This window comes from Canis lupus, chromosome 18 (assembly GCF_048164855.1).
Source record: "Canis lupus baileyi chromosome 18, mCanLup2.hap1, whole genome shotgun sequence".
NCBI classification, from domain to species: Eukaryota; Metazoa; Chordata; class Mammalia; order Carnivora; family Canidae; genus Canis; species Canis lupus.
The window spans coordinates 10169506-10195408 of record NC_132855.1 but is presented as its reverse complement, the minus strand read 5'-3'; the positions used below and the strand labels follow the sequence as shown (position 1 = coordinate 10195408).

At 34.8% G+C, this 25903-nt stretch overlaps 1 protein-coding gene across 6 annotated transcripts in view; it reads right to left on the bottom strand.

Moving 5' to 3' along the window:
* Positions 1 to 25903, bottom strand: part of IMMP2L (inner mitochondrial membrane peptidase subunit 2) — an 847197-nt gene that overhangs the window by 189864 nt on the left and 631430 nt on the right. For 5 of the 6 annotated variants that reach the window (XM_072783444.1, XM_072783441.1, XM_072783451.1 and 2 more), the window contains one exon: positions 15522 to 15624. In XM_072783444.1, the coding sequence (XP_072639545.1) occupies positions 15522 to 15624 (103 nt within the window). Of the gene's footprint in view, positions 1 to 15521; positions 15625 to 25903 lie in introns of those variants that run through there. The other variant, XR_012010611.1, reaches the window with a different exon arrangement.

Here is a 25903-nt window from a genome sequence, read left to right as displayed (position 1 = left end):
AGTAGATATTTACCCAAAGGACACAAAAATATGGATTCAAAGGACACATGTGCCCCAGTGTTTATAGCGGCATTATCAACAATAGCCAAATTATGGAGAAAATTCTAATGTCCATCAACTGATGAATGGAAAAAGAAGATATACATATACAATTGAATATTACTCAGCCATCAAAAGAATGAAATCTTGCCATTTGTAACAACATGGATGGCGCTAGAGTGTATTATGCTAAGTGAAATAAGTCAGCCAGAGAAAGACAAATACTATATGATCTCACTCATATGTGAACTTAGAGAAAACAGATGAACATATGGAAGGCAGAAAAGACAAAAAAAGAGAGAGGGAAAGAAGCCATAAGAGACTCTTAATGATAGAGAACAAACTGAGGGCTGATGGAGGGAGGTGGGAGGGGAATGCGCTAGATAGGCGATGGGTGGTTAGGGAGGTACTTGTGATGATGAGCACTGGGAGTTGTATGTAAGTAATAAATTGCCGAATTCTACTCCAGAAGCCAATATTGCACTGTAGGTTAACAGCCCAAAGTTTAAATTAAAAAAAATAAATTCTATCATATTTAAGACATAAAAGGCATAAAGTATAATATCATGAACACCTAAATACCTCCCCCAACTCAAAATATAAGATTGGACCAGTAATTCGGTATCCCTATTCACCCCTGCCTAATCACATTTGCACCCTCCCCTTCCAGAAGCAACTACTATCATGAATACTTTATTGCTATTTTAAATGGCAAATTCTTTAAGGGTGTATTTTTATTTGTTGATGATGTCCACACAGGGTTAATGTTAATGATCGTGTATGATATGATACTAGTAAAGTTGCAAGATTGTCTTAATAATTCTGCTGATTTTTCTTTGGTTTTCTAAGTAGATAGTAACATACTTAAAGGGGAAAACAGTTTGGAATCCTCCTTTCTGAGCTCTACATCTTTTGTCTCTCTCTCTTGCCTTAACCTGTACTAGTATTGACATTTAGCACAACACTCAACAGAAGTGGTGAGGGTGGACCTTCTTGCCTTGTTTCTGACTCAAAAGGGAAGACTTCTAACATTTGTTCATTAATTATGATAGGTGCTGTAGGCTGATGATACTGCTTTAAGAAGTGGCATGATGTATGTGATCAGAGCTCTTCTGAGAAAAATTCTTAGTGACAGGATGGATTGGAGCAGAATTCTCAGGGAGTTGCTGGGTCAGAAATCACTTATTGAGCACAGAAGCCTTGGTGTCTCCAAGGTCCCATCAATAGGACACGTGTTTCTTGGCTCTGATTCTGACCACCGTACCAGAGAACTGCCCTTTCACTTGCTCGATCCACCAAGTTTGACAAATTTTATTATACCACAAACCCACATGGGTCTTCCTATCAATAATATCTAAAACTGTGGTTACTGTGATTCATTATAGGCTCCACACATGGTTCTATTACACAGAAAAAAATCACCCAAGTCACTGACAATCAACTGATCTTTTAATTCTCTTTCAAGTCATTTCAATAAATAGAACCTGTAAGATGCTGACACAAAGCAGTCATTTCTTTATATTATCTTACAAGCTTTAGGAAAATTTAAAATTTCCAAAGGAAGTTATCTACCAGAATCTCAGTCAAAAGACAAAGTCTTTTATATAACTCATTGTTTGCATACATAGAGAAGTGGAGAGCAAAAAATTATCTGGTAAATATTTTATAAGTAGATATCCATTGAAATGAGGAAATTCACTCTCAAACTTTGAATCACTATATTTAATAGCAGATATTTTTCTCCTTTTATTGTCTAGACTAGGCAATAGCAAGTTTGTCTCCTCTTCTGGACTCCTATTTTCCATTTTATTTTTCTGTGAAGACACCAATCATGTAGACAGACACCAATTATGTCTTACAAATAATAAGATAAAGGTTTCAATTCCACTTTAAAAAATTCTAAAGGCTTATGAAATTGCTAAATTAATAACACTGCATGGATTTCACCAAATCTTGGCTCCTGACCCACTGTCAGTAAATATACGTTTCTAATAAAATGAACATGCTTAATTCTGTAACTAAACAGCCCAAAGGAATGGTATCTGCCATAGCAATGAAGTCTAATGACAATTCTGCTGACATTTCTCCTATCTGAAAATGAAGCCATGTGGAAAATGATTTCTACACCAGCAGAATAATTAAGATAGAAGGCAAAATTTGATTCGGTGGAAATGGAAGCTCAGATTGTCCGTGTTCTCAGTGGGGCGCATGGGGAAGATGATATTATTTCCTTCACCATTGTCTTTAGTTGGCATCATCTTTCCACACTCTCGTTTTTAAATCATATTTTTTGATGTTCTAGCTGTACAGTAACAAATCCAACTAAAAGCAGTGGTAATCCCAAGGGACCTTGGTTTCCTTTTGCTGGACATACCTTCCTCTATTCTGAACATTGATCCAGAGAACAGGCTCTTTACTGACTCTTGGCTGTCTTTGGCTATACAGATGTTTTAATTAAAGGGTATTTCTTTTAGCTGGCTTCGGAGTTTTTATGAAACACGTGCCTTCGTTGACATCAGCCAAATGAAAATTGTACCTAAATAAAAGGTGAAGTTGTTCAGTTCCAGTACTACTTAAGGGGAACTGTTAGAAACAATGGAAGGAAAACACCAAGCTATAGATGTTAAGAATCATTATTTTTCTATAACATATAGATTATTTTAGTTCCTAACAAAAATTTTTAATGAACAAAAGCATGTACTACAAGAAAACCAGAAAATATCACCAATTAAAGTCTAAGCAACATGTTTCAAAGAAAGTGTGAATAGAATACTTTATTTGGATCCTGTCAACATAGTCTAATGACCTTCTTCTCTATTTGAAAATGGCTGATTTTAAATAAAAGTTACTCTAGCTGCTCAAGAGAACTTATGCAAGGAAAGTGCTACACTTCAACAATAAATAAAATGAAATGTCAATTCATTCTCATATGTCCACAAGATTATTCTGTATTGTATAAGCAGAGTGTTTTCAATGCAGCTGAAACCAATTAACCACTCCAGGCATAAACCACTTCATTCACAAAACATGCAGCATCTAAAGTGTTTCATGCAATATGAGATTTTAACCAAATAGTTATTATTTCACAGATTTCAGAACACTCTGTTCTATCAAATCCTCCCAGGAAATTATCCAGTTTTTTTTTTTTTCCTTATGGGTTTTTAGTACACAAACATCTACTCCTCTAAGAGGCCCTATCACATTCCTACTTAGATCACCTCTTATACTGTGTTGTGACTGTCTGATTGTCTGCCTCCCCTCTAGGCTATCCCTCCTTAAAGTAGAGGTTAAAATTTAGTCATTGTTGTATCTGTTGACTCTCATTCCTGATTCCTCCAAGTATCCCTGGTGACAGAGACAAAGGTTTGGGAAGACCCAGAACACTGCTTATGATCCAGAACGTGAATCTCTGTCCTTATAACCCCCGAAAGTCTTTAATGTCTCCCAAAATACCACCTCAATTCCTCCTTTTGTGCTGTGGTTTTAAAAATACAAAAACTTCCCAACTGTTATCTTTCTTTCAGCCTTCTTGCATCCTAAGAATCTTGTTTTGTTGCCCTAATCACCTATTGTATTTCTCCTTTACCAAAAATGTGTAATGTAGGGAAAAGTTCCAAACAGGCAAGGCTAGATAGTAAACTTCTTAAAATGTTCATTTCCCAAATGTATTACATAATCTAGCAATCTATCTCTAGTTAATACAATCCCCATCTCTGCTAATCTATTCTACCCATCAGAATCCAGGCCCAAATCAAATCTGGACTAATAGCAGATGCTCAAAATGTGCTCTGATGACATAAACAAAAGGTTCACATGATATAAAAACAGAAAATTTGCTCCTCTCCTTTACTTTTTCACTAGTTTTTTAATGAATATTTTATATTTTTATTTGAGAGACAGAGATAGAGAAAGCATGAACAGGGAAGAGAGGGAGAAGCAGGCTTCCCACTGAACAGGGAGCCCTATGCAGAGTTTAATCCCAGGGCCCCAGGATCACAACCTGAGCCAAAGGCAGACACTTAACCTACTAACCATCCGAGTGCCCCTCACCAGGTTTTGTTTTGTTTTGTTTTGTTTTTTAAGTAAAAGACTGGAGGGCAGGGCAAGATGGTGGAGAAGTAGGGTCCTCATGTCACCTGTCCCGACCAACTTACCTAGATAATTTTCAAATCATCCTGAAAACCTATGAATTCCACCTGATATTTAAAGAGAAAATAGCTGGAATGCTACAGAGAGAAGAGTTTGTGCTCCTAACAAGTACAACTCGTTTTTAGCCACTCTGCACTGAGCAAAATGACTAGAAAGAACTCACCACAAAAGAAAGAATCAGAAACAGTCCTCTCTGCCACAGAGTTACAGAATTTGGATTACAATTCGATGTCAGAAAGCCAATTCAGAAGCACAATTATAAAGCTACTGGTGGCTCTGGAAAAAAAGCACAAAGGATTCAAGAGACTTCATGACTGCAGAATTTAGATCTAATCAGGCTGAAATTTAAAATCAATTAAATGAGATGCGATCCAAACTGGAGGTCCTAACGATAAGGGTTAACGAGGTAGAAGAAAGAGTGAGTGACACAGAAGACAAGTTGATGGCAAGGAAGGAAGCTGAGGAAAAAAAGAGAAAAACAATGAAAAAAACATGAGAAAAGATTAAGGGAAATAAATGACACCCTCAGAAGGAAAAAAAAATCTATGTTTAATTGGGGTTCCAGAAGGCGCCGAGAGGGACAGAGGACCAGAAAGCATATTTGAACAAATCATAGCTGACAACTTCCCTAACTTGGGGAGGGAAACAGACATTCAGATCCAGGAGATAGAGAGATCCCCCCTAAAATCAATAAAGACCGTTCAACACCAAGACATTTAATAGTGAAACTTGCAAATTCCAAAGATAAAGAGAAAATCCTTAAAGCAGCAAGAGACAAGAGATCCCTAATTTATATGGGGAGAAGTATTTGATTAACAGCAGACCTCTCCACAGAGACCTGGCAGGCCAGAAAGGGCTGGCAGGATAATTTCAGGGTCCTAAATGAGAAGAACATGCAGCCAAGAATACTTTATCCAGCAAGGCTCTCATTCAGAATAGAAGGAGAGTAAAGAGCTTCCAACATAGGCAGAAACTGAAAGATTATGTGACCACCAAACCAGCTCTGCAATAAATATTAAAGGGGAACCTGTAAAAGAAAGAGGACCCCCAAAGAAATAATCCCAAAAACAGGGACTGAATAGGTATTATGATGACATTAATTCATATCTTTCGATAGTAACTCTGAATGTGAATGGGCTTAATGATCCCAACAAAAGGCATAGGGTTTCAGACTGGATAAAAAAGCAGGACCCATCTATTTGCTGCCTACAAGAGACTCATTTTAGACCTAAGGACACCTACAGCCTAAAAATGAAAGGTTGGAGAACCATTTACCAATCAAATGGTCCTCAAAAGAAAGCAGGGGGAGCAATCCTCATATCAGATAAATTAAAGTTTATCCCAAAGACTGCAGTAAGAGATGAAGAGAGTAAAGGATCTATTCAACAAAAGGACCTAACAATTATGAATATTTATACCCCTAATGTGGGAGCTGCCAAGTATATCAATCAATTAATAACCAAAGCAAAGACATACTTAGATAATAATACACTAATAATGGGAGACTTCAACACGGCACTTTCTGCAAATGACAGATTTTCTAAGCACAACATCTCCAAGAAACAAGAGCTTTAAATGATACACTGGACCAGATAGATTTACAGATATTTACAGAACTTTGCATCCAAATGCAACTGAATATTCTTCTCAAGTGCCCATGGAACTTTCTCCAGAATAGACCACATACTGGGTCACAAATCAGGTCTCAAGGGATACCAAAAGATTGGGATTGTCCCCTGCATATTTTCAGACCATAGTGCTTTGAAACTTGAACTCAGTCACAAGAAGAAATTTGGAAGAAACTCAAACATGTGGAGGTTAAACAGCATCCTGCTAAAAGATGAAAGGGTCAACCAGTAAATTAGAGAAGAGTTAAAAAGATTCAGGAAACTAATGAGAATGAAGATACAACCATTCAAAACCTTTGGGATACAGCAAAAGCAGTCCTGAGAGGGAAATACATTGTAATACAAGCATCCCTCAAAAAAATTGGAAAAAACTCAAATACACAAGCTAACCTTGCACCTAAAGGAACTGGAGAAAGAACAGCAAATAAAACCTACACCCAGCAGAAGAAGAGAGTTAATAAAGATTTGAGCAGTACTCAATTAAAAAGAGACCAGAAGAACTGCAGAACAGATAAACAAAACCAGGAGTTGGTTCTTTGAAAGAATTAGTAAGACAGATAAACCATTAACCAGCATTATTAAAACCAAAAGAGAAAATACTCTAATTAATAAAATCACAAATGAAAAAGGAGAGATCACAACCAATACCAAGGAAATACAAACGATTTTAAAAACATATTATGAGCAGCTATACACCAATAAATTAGGCAGTCTAGAAGAAATGGACGCATTTCTGGAAAACCACAAACTACCAAAACTGGAATAGGAAGAAAGAGAAAACCTGAACAGGCCAAAAACCAGGGAGAAAACTGAAGCAGTCATCAAAAACATCCCAAGACTCAAAAGTCCAGGGTCACATGGCTTCCCAGGGGAATTCTATCAAACATTTAAAGAAGAATCAATACCTATTATACTAAAGCTGTTCCGAAAGATAGAAAGGGATGGAATACTTCCAAACTTGTTTTATGAGGCCAGCATCACCCTAATTCCAAAGCCAGACAAAGACCCCACCAAAAAGGAGCATTATGATGAACACAGATGCAAAAATTCTCAACAATATACTAGCCAATAGGATCCAACAGTACATTAAGATTATTCACCATGACCAAGTGGGATTTATTCCCGGGATGCAAGGCTGGTTCAACAGTCATAAAGCAATCAATGTGATAGATTGTATCAACAAGAAAAAAAACAAAAACCATTTGATCCTCTCAACAGATGCAGAGAAAGCATTTGACAAAATACAGCATCCATTTCTGATCAAAACTCTTCAGAGTGTAGGGATAGAGGGAACATTCCTCAGCATCTTAAAAGCCATCTACGAAAAGGCCACAGCAAATAGCATTCTCAATGGGGAAACACTGAGAGCCTTTCCCCTAAGATCAGGAACAAGACAGGGATGTCCACTTTCACCACTGCTATGCAACATAGTACTAGAAGTCTTAGCCTCAGCAATCAGGCAACAAAAAGAAATAAAAGGCATTCAGATTGGCAAAGAAAAAGTCAAATTCTCCCTCTTTGCAGATGACATGATACTGTACATAGGAAACCCAAAAGAGTCCACCCCAAGATTGCTAAAACTCATAGAGCAATTCGGCAGTGTGGCAGGACACAAAATCAATGCCCAGAAATCGGTGGCATTTCTATACACTTACAATGAAACTGAAGTAAGAGAAATTAAGGAGTCAATCCCATTTACAATTGCACCCAAAAGCATAAGAAACCTGGGAATAAACATAACCAAAGAGGTAAAGGATCTATACCCTAACAACTACAGAACACTTCTGAAAGAAATTGAGGGAGACACAAAGAGATGGAAAAATATTCCATACTCATGGATTGAAAGAATTAATATTGTAAAAAAGTCAATGCTACCCAGGGCAATTTACACATTCAGTGCAATCCCTATCAAAATACCATGAACTTTCTTCAGAGAGTTGGAACAAATCATCTTAAGATTTGTGTGGAATCAGAAGAGACCCCAAAGAGCTACAGGAATATTGAAAAAAGAAAACCAGAGCTGGGGGCATCACAATGCTATATTTCAGGTTGTACTACAAAGCTGTGATCATCAAGATAGTGTGGTACTGGCACAAAAACAGACACATAGATCAATGGAACAGAACAGAGAATCCAGAAATGGGCCCTCAACTCTATGGTCAACTAATATTCAACAAAGCAGGAAAGACTATCCACTGGAAAGAAAGACAGTCTCTTCAATGAATTGTGCTGGGAAAATTGGATAGCCATATGCAGAAGAATGAAACTAGACCATTCTCTTAAACCAGACACAAAGATAAACTCAAAATGGATGAAAGATCTAAATGTGAGAGAAGATTCCATCAAAATCCTAGAGGAGAACACAGGCAACACCCTTTTGGAACTTGGCCACAGCAACTTCTTGCAAGATACGTCTATGAAGGCAAGAGAAACAAAAGCAAAAATGAACTATTGGGACTTCATCAAGATAAAAAGCTTCTGCACAGCAAAGAAACAGTCAACACAACTAAAAGACAACCTACAGAATGGGAGAAGATCTTTGCAAATGACCTATCAGATAAAGGGCTAGTGTTCAAGACCTATAAGGAACTTATTAAACTCAACAGCAAAGAAACAAACAATCCAATCATGAAATGGGCAAAAGACATGAACAGAAATTTCACCAAAGAAGACATAGACATGGCCAACAAGCACATGAGAAAATGCTCTGCATCACTTGCCATCAGGGAAATACCAAACAAAACCACAATGAGATACCACCTCACACCAGTGAGAATGGGGAAAATTAACAAGACAGGAAACCACAAATGTTGGAGATGATGTGGAGAAAGGGAATCTTCTTGCACTGTTGAGGGAATGTGAACTGGTGCAGCCACTCTGGAAAACTGTATGGAGGTTCCTCAGAGTTAACAGTAGAGCTACCCTGTGACCCAGCAACTGCACTGCTGGGGATTTACCCCAAAGATACAGATGCAGTGAAACAGCAGGACACCTGCACCCCGATGTTTATAGCAGCAATGTCCACAATAGCCAAACTGTGGAAGGAGCCTCGGTGTCCATCGGAAGATGAATGGATAAAGAAGATGTGGTTTATGTATACAATGGAATATTACTCAGCTATTAGAAATGACAAATACCCACCATTTGCTTCAACGTGGATGGAACTGGAGGGTATTATGCTGAGTGAAGTAAGTCAGTCGGAGAAGGACAAACATTATATGTTCTCATTCATTTGGGGAATATAAAAAATAGTGAAAGGGAATAAAGGGGAAAGAAGAGAAAATAAGTGGGAAATATCAGAGAAGGTGACAGATCATGAGAGACTCCTAACTCTGGGAAACGAACAAGGGTTAGTGCAAAGGGAGGTGGGCGGGGCGTGGGGGTGACTGGGTGATGGGCACTGAGGGGGGCACTTGACAGGATGAGCACTGGGTGTTATACTATATATTGGCAAATCGAACTCCAATTAAAAAATATATAAAATATTTAAAAAAATAAAGTAAAACACTTTTTGAACTTCATTAGGTTCAAAAGGAATTCTATAGAATTTTAATCTTCATTTCAATGACTGCTTTTATATCATTACTTTTAGAGAATCAGTTCATTTAATTAATACGTAATATTTCTATTACTCATTTATTCTAAAACTATAATTTCCTGTTAGGTATATTTTCTTCAAGAAAAAATTCTAGAGGGCTAATATTTTATTTCATTATGTATCCATGAAATAGGTGATTAGATTGCCTCTTTTCCAGATGACTTGGAACTAAAAAGAATTCATATTTAGTATAACTTGCAGTTTCCATTCTTAGATAAAGGCAGTATATCATGCATAGTTTCTACATCCAAATTGTTCAGTTCTGCTTCATGGCATCTGCACAGAAATTGTTCACAAGGTGACACTATGATCACAAACCTAAAAATCAAAACACTTTCATACATTTTTGGAAAGGTTATCTTTGCCTTGAAATGTTTAAGCCAAAAGTTCTCTTTCTAATGCTCCTTGATCAATGAAGTAAAAATAAATTACTCAATTTAGATACTAAGTAACTAGAATTATAACATATATTCTTTACAACAAATCACTAGACAGCAACCACTGAGAGGATCTCAGTGGCTCATGACTTAGAGCTAGATGGAATGAAAAAAAATTTCAAAGAGAGAAAATGTATAAACACAATGGAAGACATGGAGAGTCACATTTGTGTTTTCACCACATAGAATGAACAGCTCTGAGAATATTTCAAATATAAGTAGTGAAAGGATACAATAAATGGAAGAATGAAATGCTATATACATTTTAAACTGATGAAAGTTCTGCTAATCTGAAATAGTTAAAAATTTCTATTTGAAAATTCACAACTATGCATGCATACACACAAATACTTGCTTTTTAATGCACTTTCATTTAAATGTTTTTTAAAGATCTTATTTATTTATTTATTTACTTATTTACATATTTATTTATTTTGAGATAGAGAGAGAGAGCATGAGCAGGGGTTGGAGCAGATAGAGGAGCAGAGGGAGAGGGACAACCAGACTCCCTGCTGAGCAAGGAGCTAAACACAGCCTGGATTCCAGGACTGGGATCATGACCTGAGTCAAAGGCAGTCACTTAACAGACTAAGCCACCCAGGAGCCCCAAATGCACTTTCATTTTCAAGCAAGCAGAAAATTCATCAATATCGATTATAATCAGTTACTCCTGAGCGCTAGCAAAGAACAACAACATGGCTACAGGAGAAAATGTCTTAATGTTATCTATGTGGAAGTAGGTACAGTAATTTCATAGAACAAAAGAATTGGTTAGAGAAGAGTTTATCAAATATCCTAAACAATAATAAACCAATATATCAGAATCATCAGATATCTTTAATACATAATCCAGTAAAATAAGGTAGTTAAAAACACAGGAAAATACTGTGAGATAATTATCATAATTTTAAAGGAAAACCACAGAAGCTATATTTCACACTGGAAATCTAAACTAAAGTCATACACTAGTGAATCCATATTATGAGAAAATAGGACATTTTCTATCATTGTGTTATGATGATATATTCAGGAGTTTTAATATGATGATATTCCACAGAGATATTTTTCATAATTGAAACATTACCTACCCAGCGACACCTGTGATACTTTTCCCTCTGGCCATAGAACCATAAAACATATTTATAAAACTTAAGAGTCAGGATGAAACTTGGAAGTCATTTACTTTAAATACCTTTATCCTCCTTTTTAAAAGTGTTAGTTTTTCTTTTTCTAATTATAAAAATGATAAAAACTTGTTGCAAACCTTTAAAATAAAAAGTACAAAAGTATAAAAAAGAATCAACCGTAGTCATAACATCTGTAGACAATTAATATAATACTCTACATTCATGTCTTTGTGTTTTTATTTAAAACAATGTCATGAATATTATGTCATGCCATGTCACAAATATAATTTTTAATGACTGCATAATATTTCAATCTCTGAATGAACCACACTTTATTTAATTATGCTCCTATTTTAGGTTCCTGAGGATGCTCACTAAAATTGTGATGATATATCTTTTGAATATATATATTGTAGGAGTACAATTAAATAAATTTTATCACTCATTGATAAAATATATACCCATTTTTATTTATTTAAGATGAATTCAGAGAAAAAAAAAAACTCTTCCTTTTATACATATGGAAATGTAGACCCATACAAGTTTACTGACTGATGAGGTCCATAACCAAAATTATCTGATTTTCTGTTTCTTACTATAATGTCATTCTCTATAATTTAAAAGTACAGCTGTTGGATCTTATTCTGCTGTATGTATTCTATCGCTATATCAATATTGCTATCTTTAAATTCATAATCCATTATTCATCTTTTACTCATAACTATTTCATTCCCTCTTGAAAGCCTACATGGAGTGGCAATAAAACAAATCAGAAAAGCAAATTGAAATGTTAAAGAATAAATAAGAAATAATAAAACAAACAAGAAAAACACCAGTATGAGACACTCTTTCTTATTCTTCTTTAGATTTCAACCGAAAGTCTACCTGAATATGGAAAAAGGCAGCTCCATTATGATTGCTAGTAGGCCACAATTTAAAATAAACTAGGTAGATTCTATCAAAAGTACAATTACTATTCAAAGAGTTAAAGCATGTAAAATGATTTGGATACATTTCTGAAATTATTTGGGAGGCAATTGAAGGGTAAAGGCTTCAATCAGTTTCCACAAAGTCACGATAAGCATCTCAGAGACAATCCTGGCTGCCTTAAGATAGATTGTTTACATCAAGAAGATGTGCATTCCCTACTTCCAAGGGGAGAAATGAATCAACCATCCAGAAAGCCTAAAGTTTACTGACCTTCCACATATGACCTTCAAGTACGCTGATAAGCCAAAAAATGCAACTTAGAATTATTGGAAAAATATAATTTTCAAGTATATATGAATTTTAAAATTCAAGATTATTTTAGTTTTTTAGAATTACCAAACTTACCTTTTAGTTTTTAGAATTATAAAAACTTTAAAATAATCACTAAAATATTACAATGACCATTTTTTAATAAAAAATGCAATAAGAAAAAAAATGCAATAAGAGGGATGCTTGGATGGCTCATTAGGTTAAGCACCTGCTTCTTGATTTTGGTTCAGGTCATGATCTCCAGGACCTGGGACCCAGCCCCATATCAAGCTCCATGTTCAGTGCTCAGTGCAGAGTCTACTTGAGATTCTCTCTCTCTCCCTCTGTCCCTCTCGCCACTCATGCTCTCTCTCTCTTTATATATATATATGATATAATATAATATAATATAATATAATATAATATAATATAATATAAATAAAATATTGTAAAAAATGTAAGAAAACTCTATACTCCAACATCACAGTTTAGCTTTAAAAAAGGATTTCAGGGTTTTATTTCACTTCTTTCCCCTTTTGTCCTTTTAACATGTGCTTAGGATCATCAATATATTAACTTTTCATACTCATAAGTGCTATTGGTACACAAAACATGAGAGTTCATTGTAAAAGTAAAAAAGATGTACTGTTAACTCATCAAATACAAATAGCTTTATACATGAGATGACAAATGTTTTCCTTTATCCTAGAAAGGTTCTTCACCTAATTATGACAAATAAAAATGAAACTAGTTAAGTGAATGGATATTGATAGTTTAGCCCACCCCATCAACCAAGAGCCTTGTGCTTGTTTATAGAAATTAAAAAGAGAAGAAAAAAAAACACTAACTTTCAAATGCTTTTTTTTGTGCCTCTGACTCTTATGATCAGTCATGTTATATTGAACAAGCATATTTCATTTAAAAGCACAATTTAAACCAAATGACATCAAAGTGCTGCACACAATATAAATGTCAATGCTTTGAATACTGTAGTTTCTTATTATAATAAACACACAGAGATCCTTCATACATGGTTCTTACTTTCTTCATTTTATTTATTTATTTAGAGAACATGAATGTGAGCAGAGGAGGAACAGAAGGAGAGGGAGAGAGAGAATATTAAGCAGGCTCCACCTCTAGTAAGGAGCTCTCTGAGGGCTCGATCTCAGGACCCTGATATCACAACCTGAAGAAAATCAAGAGTCAGATGCTTAATGACTCATGTGCCCAGCTCTCTCTTCCTTTTAATTTTTATTTATTTATTTATGATAGTCACAGAGAGAGAGAGAGAGAGAGGCAGAGACATAGGTAGAGGGAGAAGCAGGCTCCATGCACCGGGAGCCTGACGTGGGATTTGATCCCGGGTCTCCAGGATCGCGCCCTGGGCCAAAGGTAGGCGCTAAACCGCTGCACCACCCAGGGATCCCTCTCTCTTCCTTTTAAAGATACAAGTGACAGAGGATATTCCCAGAGCTGATACATCTTCCTGGGTATACTCATAGTTCAATGGTACAAAATGTTGTTAATAAATGCACAACAGAAGACTGAGCCCAGTAAGAACTGCACAATAGATATGATACACTGAGGGTTACATGCAATTTCTAGTATTCTGGCTATCAACTCTATCCTTTTCTCCCCCAAGTAAGAAAGCATATGGAATAGGATTGATTGACAATAATATTAATTATATAAGCATTATTGTATTGGCTTTATTCATAAAGAAAAAACTAAGCAATTTCAAACTTTATTACTTCATTATGAGTATCTAATTATTCACTACACATCCCACACCTGATAACAAAACATAATAAATTTAACATTTGATTTCAGAGTCACTATCCAGATTAATTAAAATCCAAACTAAAGATAAAAAAAAATTTTAAAGATTTTATTTATTTATTCACTAGAGACAAAGAGAGAGAGAGAGGCAGAGGCATAGACAGAAGGAGAAGCAGGTTCCCTATGGGGAGCCTGATGAGAGACTTGATTCCAGGACCCTGGGAACATGACCTGAGGGGAAGGCAGACACTCAACCACTGAGCCACTCAGTTCCCCCTAAAGGTAACCAAAATTTTAATGTGGACTTGGTCAACAATTTGATACACTAAATAGATTTAATCTAATTGATGAGAGAGAAATAAAACTGCTTTTAGATTATCTATTTTCGCTTTCAAGTTGTTACTAAATTTTTTCCTAAGTCACTTCTACTACACTCTTGATGACCTACAACATCTCCACTCTGTTCATCCCATCTTTGATATACCCTAAAAAGATTAAATTACATTTTAGTAATGATTACTATTCAAAAGCAAAAAAGACCTTAGAAGGTTCTATCATCATTGCAACATCTCCTCCAAAAAAAGAAGAGTAGCCTCCGATAAAGTTTTCTTCCACTTATCCACAACACCCAACCAGCCCTACCTTTCTTACTGTACTTTTAGCCAAAGGTAAGTCAAAGTGGCTGCTTCTCTAGTAACAATAACAGTGATCACTCATAATATGTGATAGAAATCCTTTTATAGACCACCGACATTTAATTTTAGACCAAAGAATGTGGGTAACTGTTTTTGCAAACATATCTAAAAGTGCTCAATTTTAATTTATACATACATAACAAGGATAGAGAGGTCTAGCTATAGGAAAATGTGCTAAAGATCCAAGTTTTTAAACAGATTAGGTAACTAGAAGTCAGGTTCACTTTCTGTTAACTAAAATATTCTTCACTTTACATAATGATTTATTTCAGGAGTTCATAGAGAACTTCTATATGCATTCAAAATGAAAACAATTACAAAATATCAGTTTAGTCGCATATTTCATAGGATATAAACAAGGTACAAGGAATGTCTGCATTTCTGATATAAATTAAATGCGGACACAACGGGACTCACTGATATGATTTCCATTATAGCTTTCATTTAAAAAAATGATTTAGAAAATTGATGCTTGTAGGTCTTTTACACTTTATATCTGTTAAACACTAACTGAAAACACACGGCACAAAGTGTTTCTGTGGAGAGGAAAACCTCCTACTGGGTTTAGACTTCCTACTGGGATTACTTTCTCAGCTAAAACCATCTTTGGTACTTTACTGACAGTCTAAGTTCTTTTCTATGAAACATACACACATACAGCTTGACAGCTTATATTTTCTGTATAATATTTAAAAGGAACTTTTCAAATATAAACTGCTTCACTATACAATTCACAATCACTCTTGGCTGGACTACCAGAGCAACCCACCTGACATAATTTTGTTCCCACATGTGACATCCAATAATTATCATGAAACAAGACGACTTACCGGCCCAAAAGAATTACTGTCAAAACTGTGTCCATGATGATCACCTTCAACCCAGATGTGACCCCGGGGAACTTTGACATACCGGTTTTTGTGGCCCATGGTTCTAGAAATAAAGAGCATACATAACCATTGAGATAAGAACAGAAAGACCAAGTAGTTGAGCATACAAAGAAACAAAGGGCAAAAATGCTATTATAAAAATGCCACAGATATTTACAGGTGACCATGAAGCTACCCTATAACTATTTTTAAATAACATATAGTTAGGACCTTATAAACCTATGCACAGTATTTTTTTCACTCTTCTGTTAAATATAATGTACTAGCACCAAATACAATGTTTTACTATCATATTAAATTCTCAATATCCTAAGTATGGTTTTTATGAAATAAACTCTAACAAAAATACAGATTAATTTATTTTCTGATATTTGCTTTTATGTCAATGTTCAACATGATCAACTGTAACTTCGTTTTTTTAGTCAAACTTTTCAAACCAACAGATGGCATTTTTCATGACTTCTTAATAGTCTAAAAATCGGCATATATAGAAACAACAACAAAAAAACCCCTGAGAGATCTCCTGTCAGATTTAAACTATCAATATCAGCTGAAAATTTTTTATCAGTATTATTTTATTTAGTCAATTATTCTTGAAAATGAGGAACTTTTTAACAATTTTTAAGACTATTAAATATTAATAATCAGTAATACACATTTAGTGGAACATTCTTTACATTGCTTTTTTAAAAGATATTTATTTATTTGAGAGCGAGAGAGACAGGAGAGGGAGAGAGAGAGAGAGAGAATCCTCCAGCACTCACCACTGAGCACAGAGCTAGATTCCACAACCCTTAGATCATGACCTGAGCTGAAATCAAAAATCAGACGCTGAACTGACTGAGCCGCCCAGGCTCCCCAGGAACATTCTGTATTCTTAAGGCTAACATGGAAAAGGAATAAGGAAAGGCTCTCTCATACAGTATTGGTGGCAATATAAATTTTTTTCCCCTTTTTGCAATTTGGGGCTTATTTTCATTAAATTTGTTAAGAGACTAAAATGTACATGCCTTTGATCTAGTTATTACACTGTTCTGTAGAAATCCATTCCAAAGAAATAATCAGAAATATGAATAACTATTTATTATCAGGAGTGTTCAACACAAGCTTTTTTTTCTTTCTTTTTTCTTTTTTTTTTTTTTTTTTAAGAAGGGCAAACTGCCACATGTAGTGCCTCATTTGGATGTCTGGAGCTTGACTACATTACTTTCTACAAATGGACCTGGACAGCTCATTTGGAGGTTTTAGCAGGGGAATGCAGCTACTCCTGTACTCTTGACTGAAGAAAATTCCTTCCCTATTGGGAAAGGTCCCTCTCTTCTACAGATCACGTGTCAGGAGGGATGCTCAGGGAGCAGTGATGAGAAGGGACACCCGCCTAGCCAGCCAGATCAGCTGAATCAACCCCGGTGATCAATGGGGTGACAGATATCGCAGCAAGATCTCCCTCATATCTGCAACACAAGCTTTTTAAAAGAAATACATAAGCTTTTTATATCATATATGTATTTTCTAAATATTCTACAACATGGCAATGGTTAAATAAATTATGACATAACCAATTTAATAAAATGAACAAGATTATAATAAAATATTACCTGATATATAATAATAAATTATTTTGAAGACAGAGACTATTTTTTTTTCTTTTTTTACTCCCCAAAGCATCTGGGAAAATGCCCAGCCTAAAGAAACCTATCAATAAATATTGGTTGAATGAATGAATGAATGAATGAGTACATCTCACCCCTAAGTGTACAGAGTTAAGCACAGAAACTGAGCTTTGTGAGCTATTCTTTGATGTAGAGTCCCTTTCAGGCCATTTTTGTTAGTTAGCACGTTGTATGTGTGCAGAAGAATACATAAAAAAAAAGACTACGCATAAATTGGTGCTATAGAAATTGAAACTATTCATTATCTAGAATGGTTTTTAATTTTCAAGATAACTTCAGTGTTGAATTACTTTACTTGAGATCAGTAAATCATTCATGCAAGGAAGCAATGTTGTGGCCATTAGAAGCCCACAGTAAGTTAATGACTGCTGTTTATTTTTAATTACTACTGGCAAGAAGAGTTTCAGCTTTTTAAAGAAAAGCAAAAAACAAGCTGAACACATCTCACCGTCATATACTCTGTAATATAAGTGTTCTTCAATTAAAATCTGTCAATTAGTTCTTGACATCACTACTGCTTTTATCATGAGATTGCCTCTAAGAACTAATATCCCACATCAAGTGTTAATGATAGGAGAAGACCCTTTTATTTAATTGTTGGCAAGGCACACTTTCCTAAAAAAGTCCAAATGTTTGTTTACCTTATAAAGCTGACTATTTTGGATAGTTAGAAAGAAAACAATTACTCATTTTGTCTCTTCAAAAAAAATTATGAATTAAAACCAGCATAAAATCATTTCTGCAATGAGATGGTAGATGTGAAGTCAAGCATATTCTTTTGGAAACCAGAATGTTATGAAACTCAGATTCAGTTTCAATGTCATATGAACCAGGGAGTCAAGATACTTGTGATAGAAAATGACAGTATCGTAAAATTACCAGTGACAGTTGCATATTCCCTTGCATTGACCATCTTATCTAACAGATTTGAATACACCCATCTTCCCATCATTGTCTAGCCTCTTACAATGCCTTATTTTTCTTCATTGCAGCTACCAGCACTTGACATTCATGTATTGGTTTTTTTGTTTATTGCCTATCTCCCTCTCTACTAGAATGTAAACTTCAGAACTTTGTCTTTCTTCTTCCCTTTCTTTGTATCCCCAGAGCCCAAAGGAAAGCACTGTACAAAGTGTTCAACAAATATGTGTTAAATAAATGACCAAATGACTGAATAACTGAAGAATAAAAAAACACTGCAACAACGGCAGAATAATAGAATAGAAAGTTCAGAGTCTGGAACCAGACTAAACTAGTTCTACTCTTGCTACTAGGACTCATAAGTAATCCTGTGCAAGTCACTTAGTTTCTACTTCCATCTGCCTATTTTTAAAATAGAGTGAACAAAATATGCCCCAACTGGGTTGAGATGAAGGTCAATAGTTAAATGAGAATATAATGGAGAAGTTAATAGAGAGCGTAGTCTCTGCAATCAGCCTATTTTGGCTTTTATAGCTGACTGAGTGCTTTCAAGTTCATGTAACCTTGGGAAAGTTGATGCAACTCTGTCAGTGTTCTCACTTGAACAATGGAGCAAATAATGGTACCTAACTCAAAAAGTTGTTCCATGAATCAAGTGGTATGTATTAGACACTTGATAAATGGATTCTGGTATACTTGAGACTGTTTTTAAGACTCAGTACCATTCTGATATATGGTAAGAATCCAATAAGTGGTAGTTATTATTGCTATTGTCTTCCTTGGTCCACTATTTCCTTTCTTTTCATAATTCAGAATGTATTCAGCTTCCACTATCTATTAGCATCAGTCTCTTAAAATTACCTGAGCTACGCTTCAATAATTTCTTTTCCTCACAGTTGCACTGTGACTATAGACTATTTTTTATGGTACAATAAATCTTTTTTTTTTTCTTTTTATTTGTATGTCCTTCTGGGATACTCTAAAACTTCTATGTGAAAACACAACCTATCTGTTTGTGCACATTTAAATATGCAGGAAGTAGTAGGTGAAAACACAAATAGATTGTATTTTCACTTACTAATCACTTGCATTTTTGAATGTCACAGCGCTAATAGGAGTGGTTTACTGTGATACCAGACAGGTGTGAAAGAACACTTTGAGCTACAGAATTCTCATAAAATTCATTCCATTTGCATAGTGCATATTTCTTAGGTTTCAATCTAACTTTTAAAAAAATAACCCAAAGTAGCTTTAAAAAATATGATGTTAAAATATCGAGCTGGTTCCTTTTAGGACTGCCAAAGAAATATAAGACTCCTAATAGAAGTCCTCTGGAGAAGGAATTTTAAATAGCTTTGTGCTTCCGAATTCACATAAAAGAAAGACAAGATAATCTTTCAGGTGATTTAACAGTTAAGTGAGGTGTCAGCATACAAGGTTGTATGTATCTATGGCTTGCAAATAATTTTGGTTTGACAGTCAAAATGAGTTCTGTATGGTATTTTAACTACCTGTCTACAAAGAGGCATTTTTTAGTACTAGCTTTACCATGACAAGTTACTAGATCTTTTAAATGGAATGAAGAATGATTGCCTCCAATTTGATCTGACCTTGAAAACATTTTTTAAAAAAATTCAGTCTTTAGAGGTCATCAGTTGAATACAAAATTATCAATATGATCCTTGATTACCACAAGAAGGAAACAAATTCATACTCAAAGTATGTCCCAAATACACACACACACATATACACACATTCGTAACTTAGGTAACTAGTATTAATAATTCATGATTTATTGTAGTATTTTTATTTTTTCAAATAATATTTTTCAAACAATTGCATTGATTCTCATTATGCAAAGTAGGGGCTTCCATGAATATGTTTACTACTCCCTAGGTGCTAGACCCCTGGGATTTCATTGTCCTGAAGGAACTAGATGTCAAGAGTTCAGGACTCGGCTAGATCAGGTTTTTGAACTAGATCTCTTTCACCATCATCATCACTGATAGACTAGACTAGAAAGACATAATCTACCATCAGGAAAGGAGAACAAGAAGGACACTTGTCTCTCAAGGGTTGGCATCTAGAAGAGACAATAATTCTCCTGGGGGAATCCACATCCTGCCTGTAGGTGAGATGGTGGTTCAAATTCACACTGCTTGTGTGGTCTAAGAAAATTAAGAATTAACTTTAATTGGTCCCCAGGAATCTGGCAGAAGGAAATATGAGTCTCTTTAAGAAAAATCACTCATTTCAGAATTTTCAGTTTCTATAGGTAAGTACCAGTTGGTAAGAACTCATAATCCAAAATAATGGAACCCACAAGGAAACAGCAATATTAATGAGTCAAGGCATATAATATACAGCAGAATTAGATCCTCAGAAACTTAAAATACTGTATTTATCAAACACAGATTATAAATTATACATATTTAATTATTTTTTAAATTAAAAAGGGAACTTTTAAAAATGAACAAGAAACACTACCCTATTTTTAAAGGCCACTCGAAAAAAATCAAATAGAACTTCGAAAAAAATCAAGTAGCACTTCTAAATTTTATTTTATTTTTTTATTTTATTTTTTAAAGATTTTATTTATCTATTCATGAGAGACACAAGAGAGAAAAGCAGAGATGCAGGCAGAAGGAGAAGCAGGCTCCATGCAGGGAGCCCAATGCGGGACTCGATCCCGGACTCCAGGATCACACCCTGGGTCAAAGGCAGGCATTAAACCACTGAACCACCCAGGGATCCCAGAACTTCTAAATTCTAAAATGCAGTGGAACCTTGAATAATGTGGGAGTTGGGTGCTGACTCCCACCCAGTGCAGTAGAAAATCCTCATAAAAATTTTGACTCTCCCAAAACTTAACTACTAATAACCCAATGTTGACCAGAAACCTTAATGATAACATAAGCAGTCAATTCACACATATTTTTATGTTATGTGTGTTCTATACTGTATTCCTACAACAGAGTAAGCTGAAGAAAATAAAACGCTATCAAGAAAATCATAATGAAGAAAAGATATATTAATAGTAGTGCACTATGTTTGTCAAAAGAAATCCACATATAAATGGACCCACCCAGGTCAAATCCACATTATTCAGGGTTCAACTGTATATAATTAAATAGGTGGACAAAAAAGCAGATTACTAAATGCTAAAGAAAAAGCTATTTAGAATTTAGAATGGAGGGGTAAAGAAATAAAAGAAAGTATAAGAGGTGCTAAGAGACATGGAGGACATTACTAACAAATGTAACATACATAAGTGTAATCCGAGTCTCAAAGGAAGAGAATAAAAGAAAACAAGGGAAGGCAATATTTGAAGAGATAATGGTAGAGAACTTTTCAGAACTGATGAAATCAAGAATTCTGAGTATGCAAAGTGAACCAAACACAAGGAAGATCAATATGAGGAAATCACATCTTGATACAATGTAATGAATCTGTAGAACCCTAAAGATCCTCTTGCCTCCACTATTTTTTGAGAAGCTGCCAGAGGAAAAAAAAAGGTAGATTATCTTTAAACTAACAGTATTGTTCCCATACAAGGGTATAATTTACATGAAATATAACCCAGTCGTTTTTAAGTATATAATCAATGGATTTTAACAATCTATACAATCATATAATCACTAGATCAAGATATAAAACACTTTAGGGCAGCCCTGGTGGCTCAGCGGTTTAGCACCGCCTGCAGCCCAGGGCCTGATCCTGGAGACTCCAGATCGAGTCCCACGTTGGGCTCCCTGCATGGAGCCTGCTTTTCCCTCTGCGTGTCTCTGCCTCTCTCTCTCTCTCTCTCTCTCTTTGTGTCTCTATGAATAAATAAATTAAAAATCTTTAAAAAAAAAACCACTTTAATGATCCAACAAAGTTTCCTCACACCCCTCAGGAGGCACATCTGTCCTCACTCACATCTTTGGTTCTAGGTAACTGGGCTGAGCTGCTCTTATCACTACAGTTTTGCCTTCCTAGACTTTCCTTCAGATTGTATCATTCAATATGCATTCTTCTATTCTTGGTGTGTTTAAATTAGTCTAATGTTTTTGAGATCAATTTATGATGTTGCATGTACTAGAAATTTGCTATCATTTTTTTCTTAATAATATATCATATAGGTAAACAGTTGGTTTGTCAAGTAATAGTTCATGGACACATGGGTTGTTTCCAGTTGGGGCCATTATCAACTAAGTAGCTATGAATATATCAGTATATATATTTATGTGGGCAAGTTTCTATAAGTGAAATATGGTAACTGAATGCTAACCTGTCTTTTCCCTAATGACTAATATTTCTGAGTATGTATTTGTTATTTGCTTTCTTCTCTGGTGAACTATTAAAGCTTTTATAAATTAATTTCAGTGGTTTGTCTTCTTATTATCAAGTTGTATAACTTCTTCATACTGGATATAACTCTTACCAGATATATGTTTTTGCAAATATTTTCTCCTAATCTGCGGCATGCTTTTTTTCATTTTCTTAACAGTTTTTCTTCAAAGAACAAGCATTTTTTTTAATTTTCATGAAGACTATTTAGCAATTTTTTTCTTTTATAACACCTGTTTTTTATGCCATAAGAAATCTTTGCGTAATCCAAAGTCACAAAGCTTTTTCTATTTTTTTCTTCTACCTTTCTAGTTTTAGGCCTTTTTTAAAAATATGGTACAAAAGAAAGTACATGTTTGTTTGTTTGTTTGTTTCTTTCTTTCTTTCTTTTCTTTCCTTCCTTCCTTCCTTCCTTCCTTCCTTCCTTCCTTCCTTCCTTCCTTCCTTCTTCTTCTTCTTCTTCTTCTTCTTCTTCTTCTTCTTCTTCTTCTTCTTCTTCTTCTTCTTCTTCCTCTTCTCGCATATGGACATCCAAATTTTCTAGCCCATTTTTTAAAAAAGATTATTCATTCTTAATTGAATTACCTTGTGCTATGGACTGAGTTATATCTCCTCAGAATTCATATGCTGAAGCACTATCTCCCAGGTGGAAGGGTAGGGCCCTCATGAGAGGATTTGTACCCTTATAAGAAGAGATCAGAGAAAGCTTGCATGATCTCTCTCTTCTTCCCCCACTCTCCATTCCTCTCTCACTCTACCACATGATAACTTCATAAAATAACACGCAGAAAAGGAGGAAAGTGATTGAAAATAAATTTTAAGGTTTTTGAATTTTTCTAGTAAAGAGTAGAGATATTTATTATCTTTGGACTTTGGTATACATTTAAATAATATTTTACAAATCATAATGGAAATGTAATCTACAACTCCCCAGCCAGTAGACGGAAAATAGAATTTAAAAATCTCAGTTAATGCAGGCCTGCCTGGGTTGCTCAATTGGTTAAGCTTCATCACACTCTTGGTTTCAGCTCCAACTTACGTGTGTGCTGTCTCTCTCTAAAATAAATAAAACTTTAAAAAATCTCAGTCAATGCAAAAGAATGCAGAAAATTAAAAAGTAGAGGGGCGCTTGGGTGGTTCACTTGGTTAAGCATTGTCTTAGGTAAAGATCTTGGAGTTCCAAGATTGAGCCCTGCATCAGGGTCCTTGCTTCTTCCTCTGCCCCTCACCCCACTTGGGCTCTCTCTCTCGCTCACTCTCTCTCTCTCAAATAATTTTAAAAATATTTAAGAAGATTAAGTAGAAAAAGCAGGATCAATAGAAAGCACAAAATAAGATGGTATTTAAATACATCACTAATCATAATAAAAGTAGATGAACTACTATAGCTAATTGAAAAAAAATTATTGTCCAACTGTGAAAAATTCTAGCTACATGATGCTCATAAGAAAGATACATAAAACAAAAAGATACAGAGAATTTGATGATCATAATAAAATGATAAATCAGGAAAATAATAGCTTCATTAGTACCCAGACAAAATAAGATCAGGTCTCTGAGACATGATTAAAATGTTTATGGGACCTAATCATGAAGCCATTGTTGCTTATTTGATCCTATAGAAAGATTTTAAGAAGGGAAGTGAGCTTGAAACTGTTTAACGAATAAAGTTAAATTTTGTACATCAAAATCCATGATCAGCACCAATATTCTAAAAAGCCCAAAGACCTCTGCTATAAACATGGTAAGCTTTTCTGCTGCTCAATAGACCCATTCTCTACTTTAACTTTAAATGTTACCAACTGTTATATTTGCATAGTATAAAAATGCTAAGGTATAATACTCTTTTCTTTGGAGCTTATATTGAATTAGAAAAGCATGTAATTAAAAAAAATAAATGTATATAATTAAAAGAGGGTGAATTTAAGCAAATTAGGTGATACTATTTCTAGGAAGTTGGATCACCTGAGCTACCTATAAGTGAGGACATTTCCTAAGATCACAGTTGGAAAGACACCAGCGATGATCTAATAAAATTCATCTTTGTATACATAAAGCAGAGGCCAAAAGCATTTAGGTGAAGTCACCTAGTTAGTTAGTGGCAGGGCAAAGACTATATACAGCAGATTCCATAATTTCCTTTCCATTGCAACATGGATCATAATTATTTGAGATTCCAAAGAATAGGTCCTTAACATATTTTCACTGGAAAAAAATGAAATGTCATCTTCTAAATAGACTGCAGATTGTTGCTAGGTGATTAGAGCAAATCTATTTAGTTCATTTAAACAAGAAGTAAGGTTTATACATCTTCACAATAAAGTCATAGAATTAATTTTGTAAGTTTAATATGAATGCTCTTAGTACAACTAAGATTTTTTATAGTGAATATTTCTGATGTACATTTTTTTTCTAAATTTGGATTATAGGAGCATAGATGTGACAATTTCCTTAAAAGAATGTTTTCTCCTGTATTAATAATATCTACAGCTAGCCATAAAAATCGCTGTAGTCATTAATGAAAATTTGAAAAAGATATCAACATTAAGAATTAGATTCTAAATCAGGCCACATATATAATATTTAGGCTGTGTTGATTAATCCAGCAATGAATGAGGTGGCAGTTTATGCTGTGTTATTTTGTGAGTTAGGGTTAGTTTATGAGGGTAAGTTTAAGAATTCTGTGAGAATGTGGACTCTGCTTTTTATTTCCTGTTATAAACACACTTTTATTGAGTGACTACTATGTGGAACAGTATAACTAGTGTGCCTGTGAGCACAGAAAGGAATAAAATCTTGTCCCTACTACCAAGATTATAACTTATATCATGATTTGAACATAAGCAACTGAAGTCTGTAAAATATATATGACATGAAATTTAACAAGTTGGAAGCATCTGCAAGAAATATAATTGACGAATTGAGGAATAAATAAATATCAAATGTTGCTAACCACATAGGTGTTCAAAGGATGGTATTTTATTTTAGTCTACAACAGCCAGGAAAGGTATTATGAATATCTGGATCAAGCTATGAGGAAGGGATAGGAGAAAGCTAACAGGTAAAGAACATAAAATTAATTCAAATCCCATTCTCTTACAAAAAAAAAAAAAAATTCTCTTTTCCTTAGTGCATTATTTCCTGAAGATATAGCATCATAAATTAAGGAGATATTTTATAGGCAACTTTATAATGAAGATTTCCAGTCATTACAATAGTATGGAAAATTAAGTATATTTAAATTATTTCATTCTAGGGGCACGTGGGTGGCTCAGTGGTTGAGCATCTGCCTTCAGCTCAGGTCGTGATCCTGGGATCGAGTTCTGCATCAGGCTCCTCCCTCTGCCTATGTCTCTACTTCTTTCTCTGTGTCTCTCATGAATAAACAAATAAAAT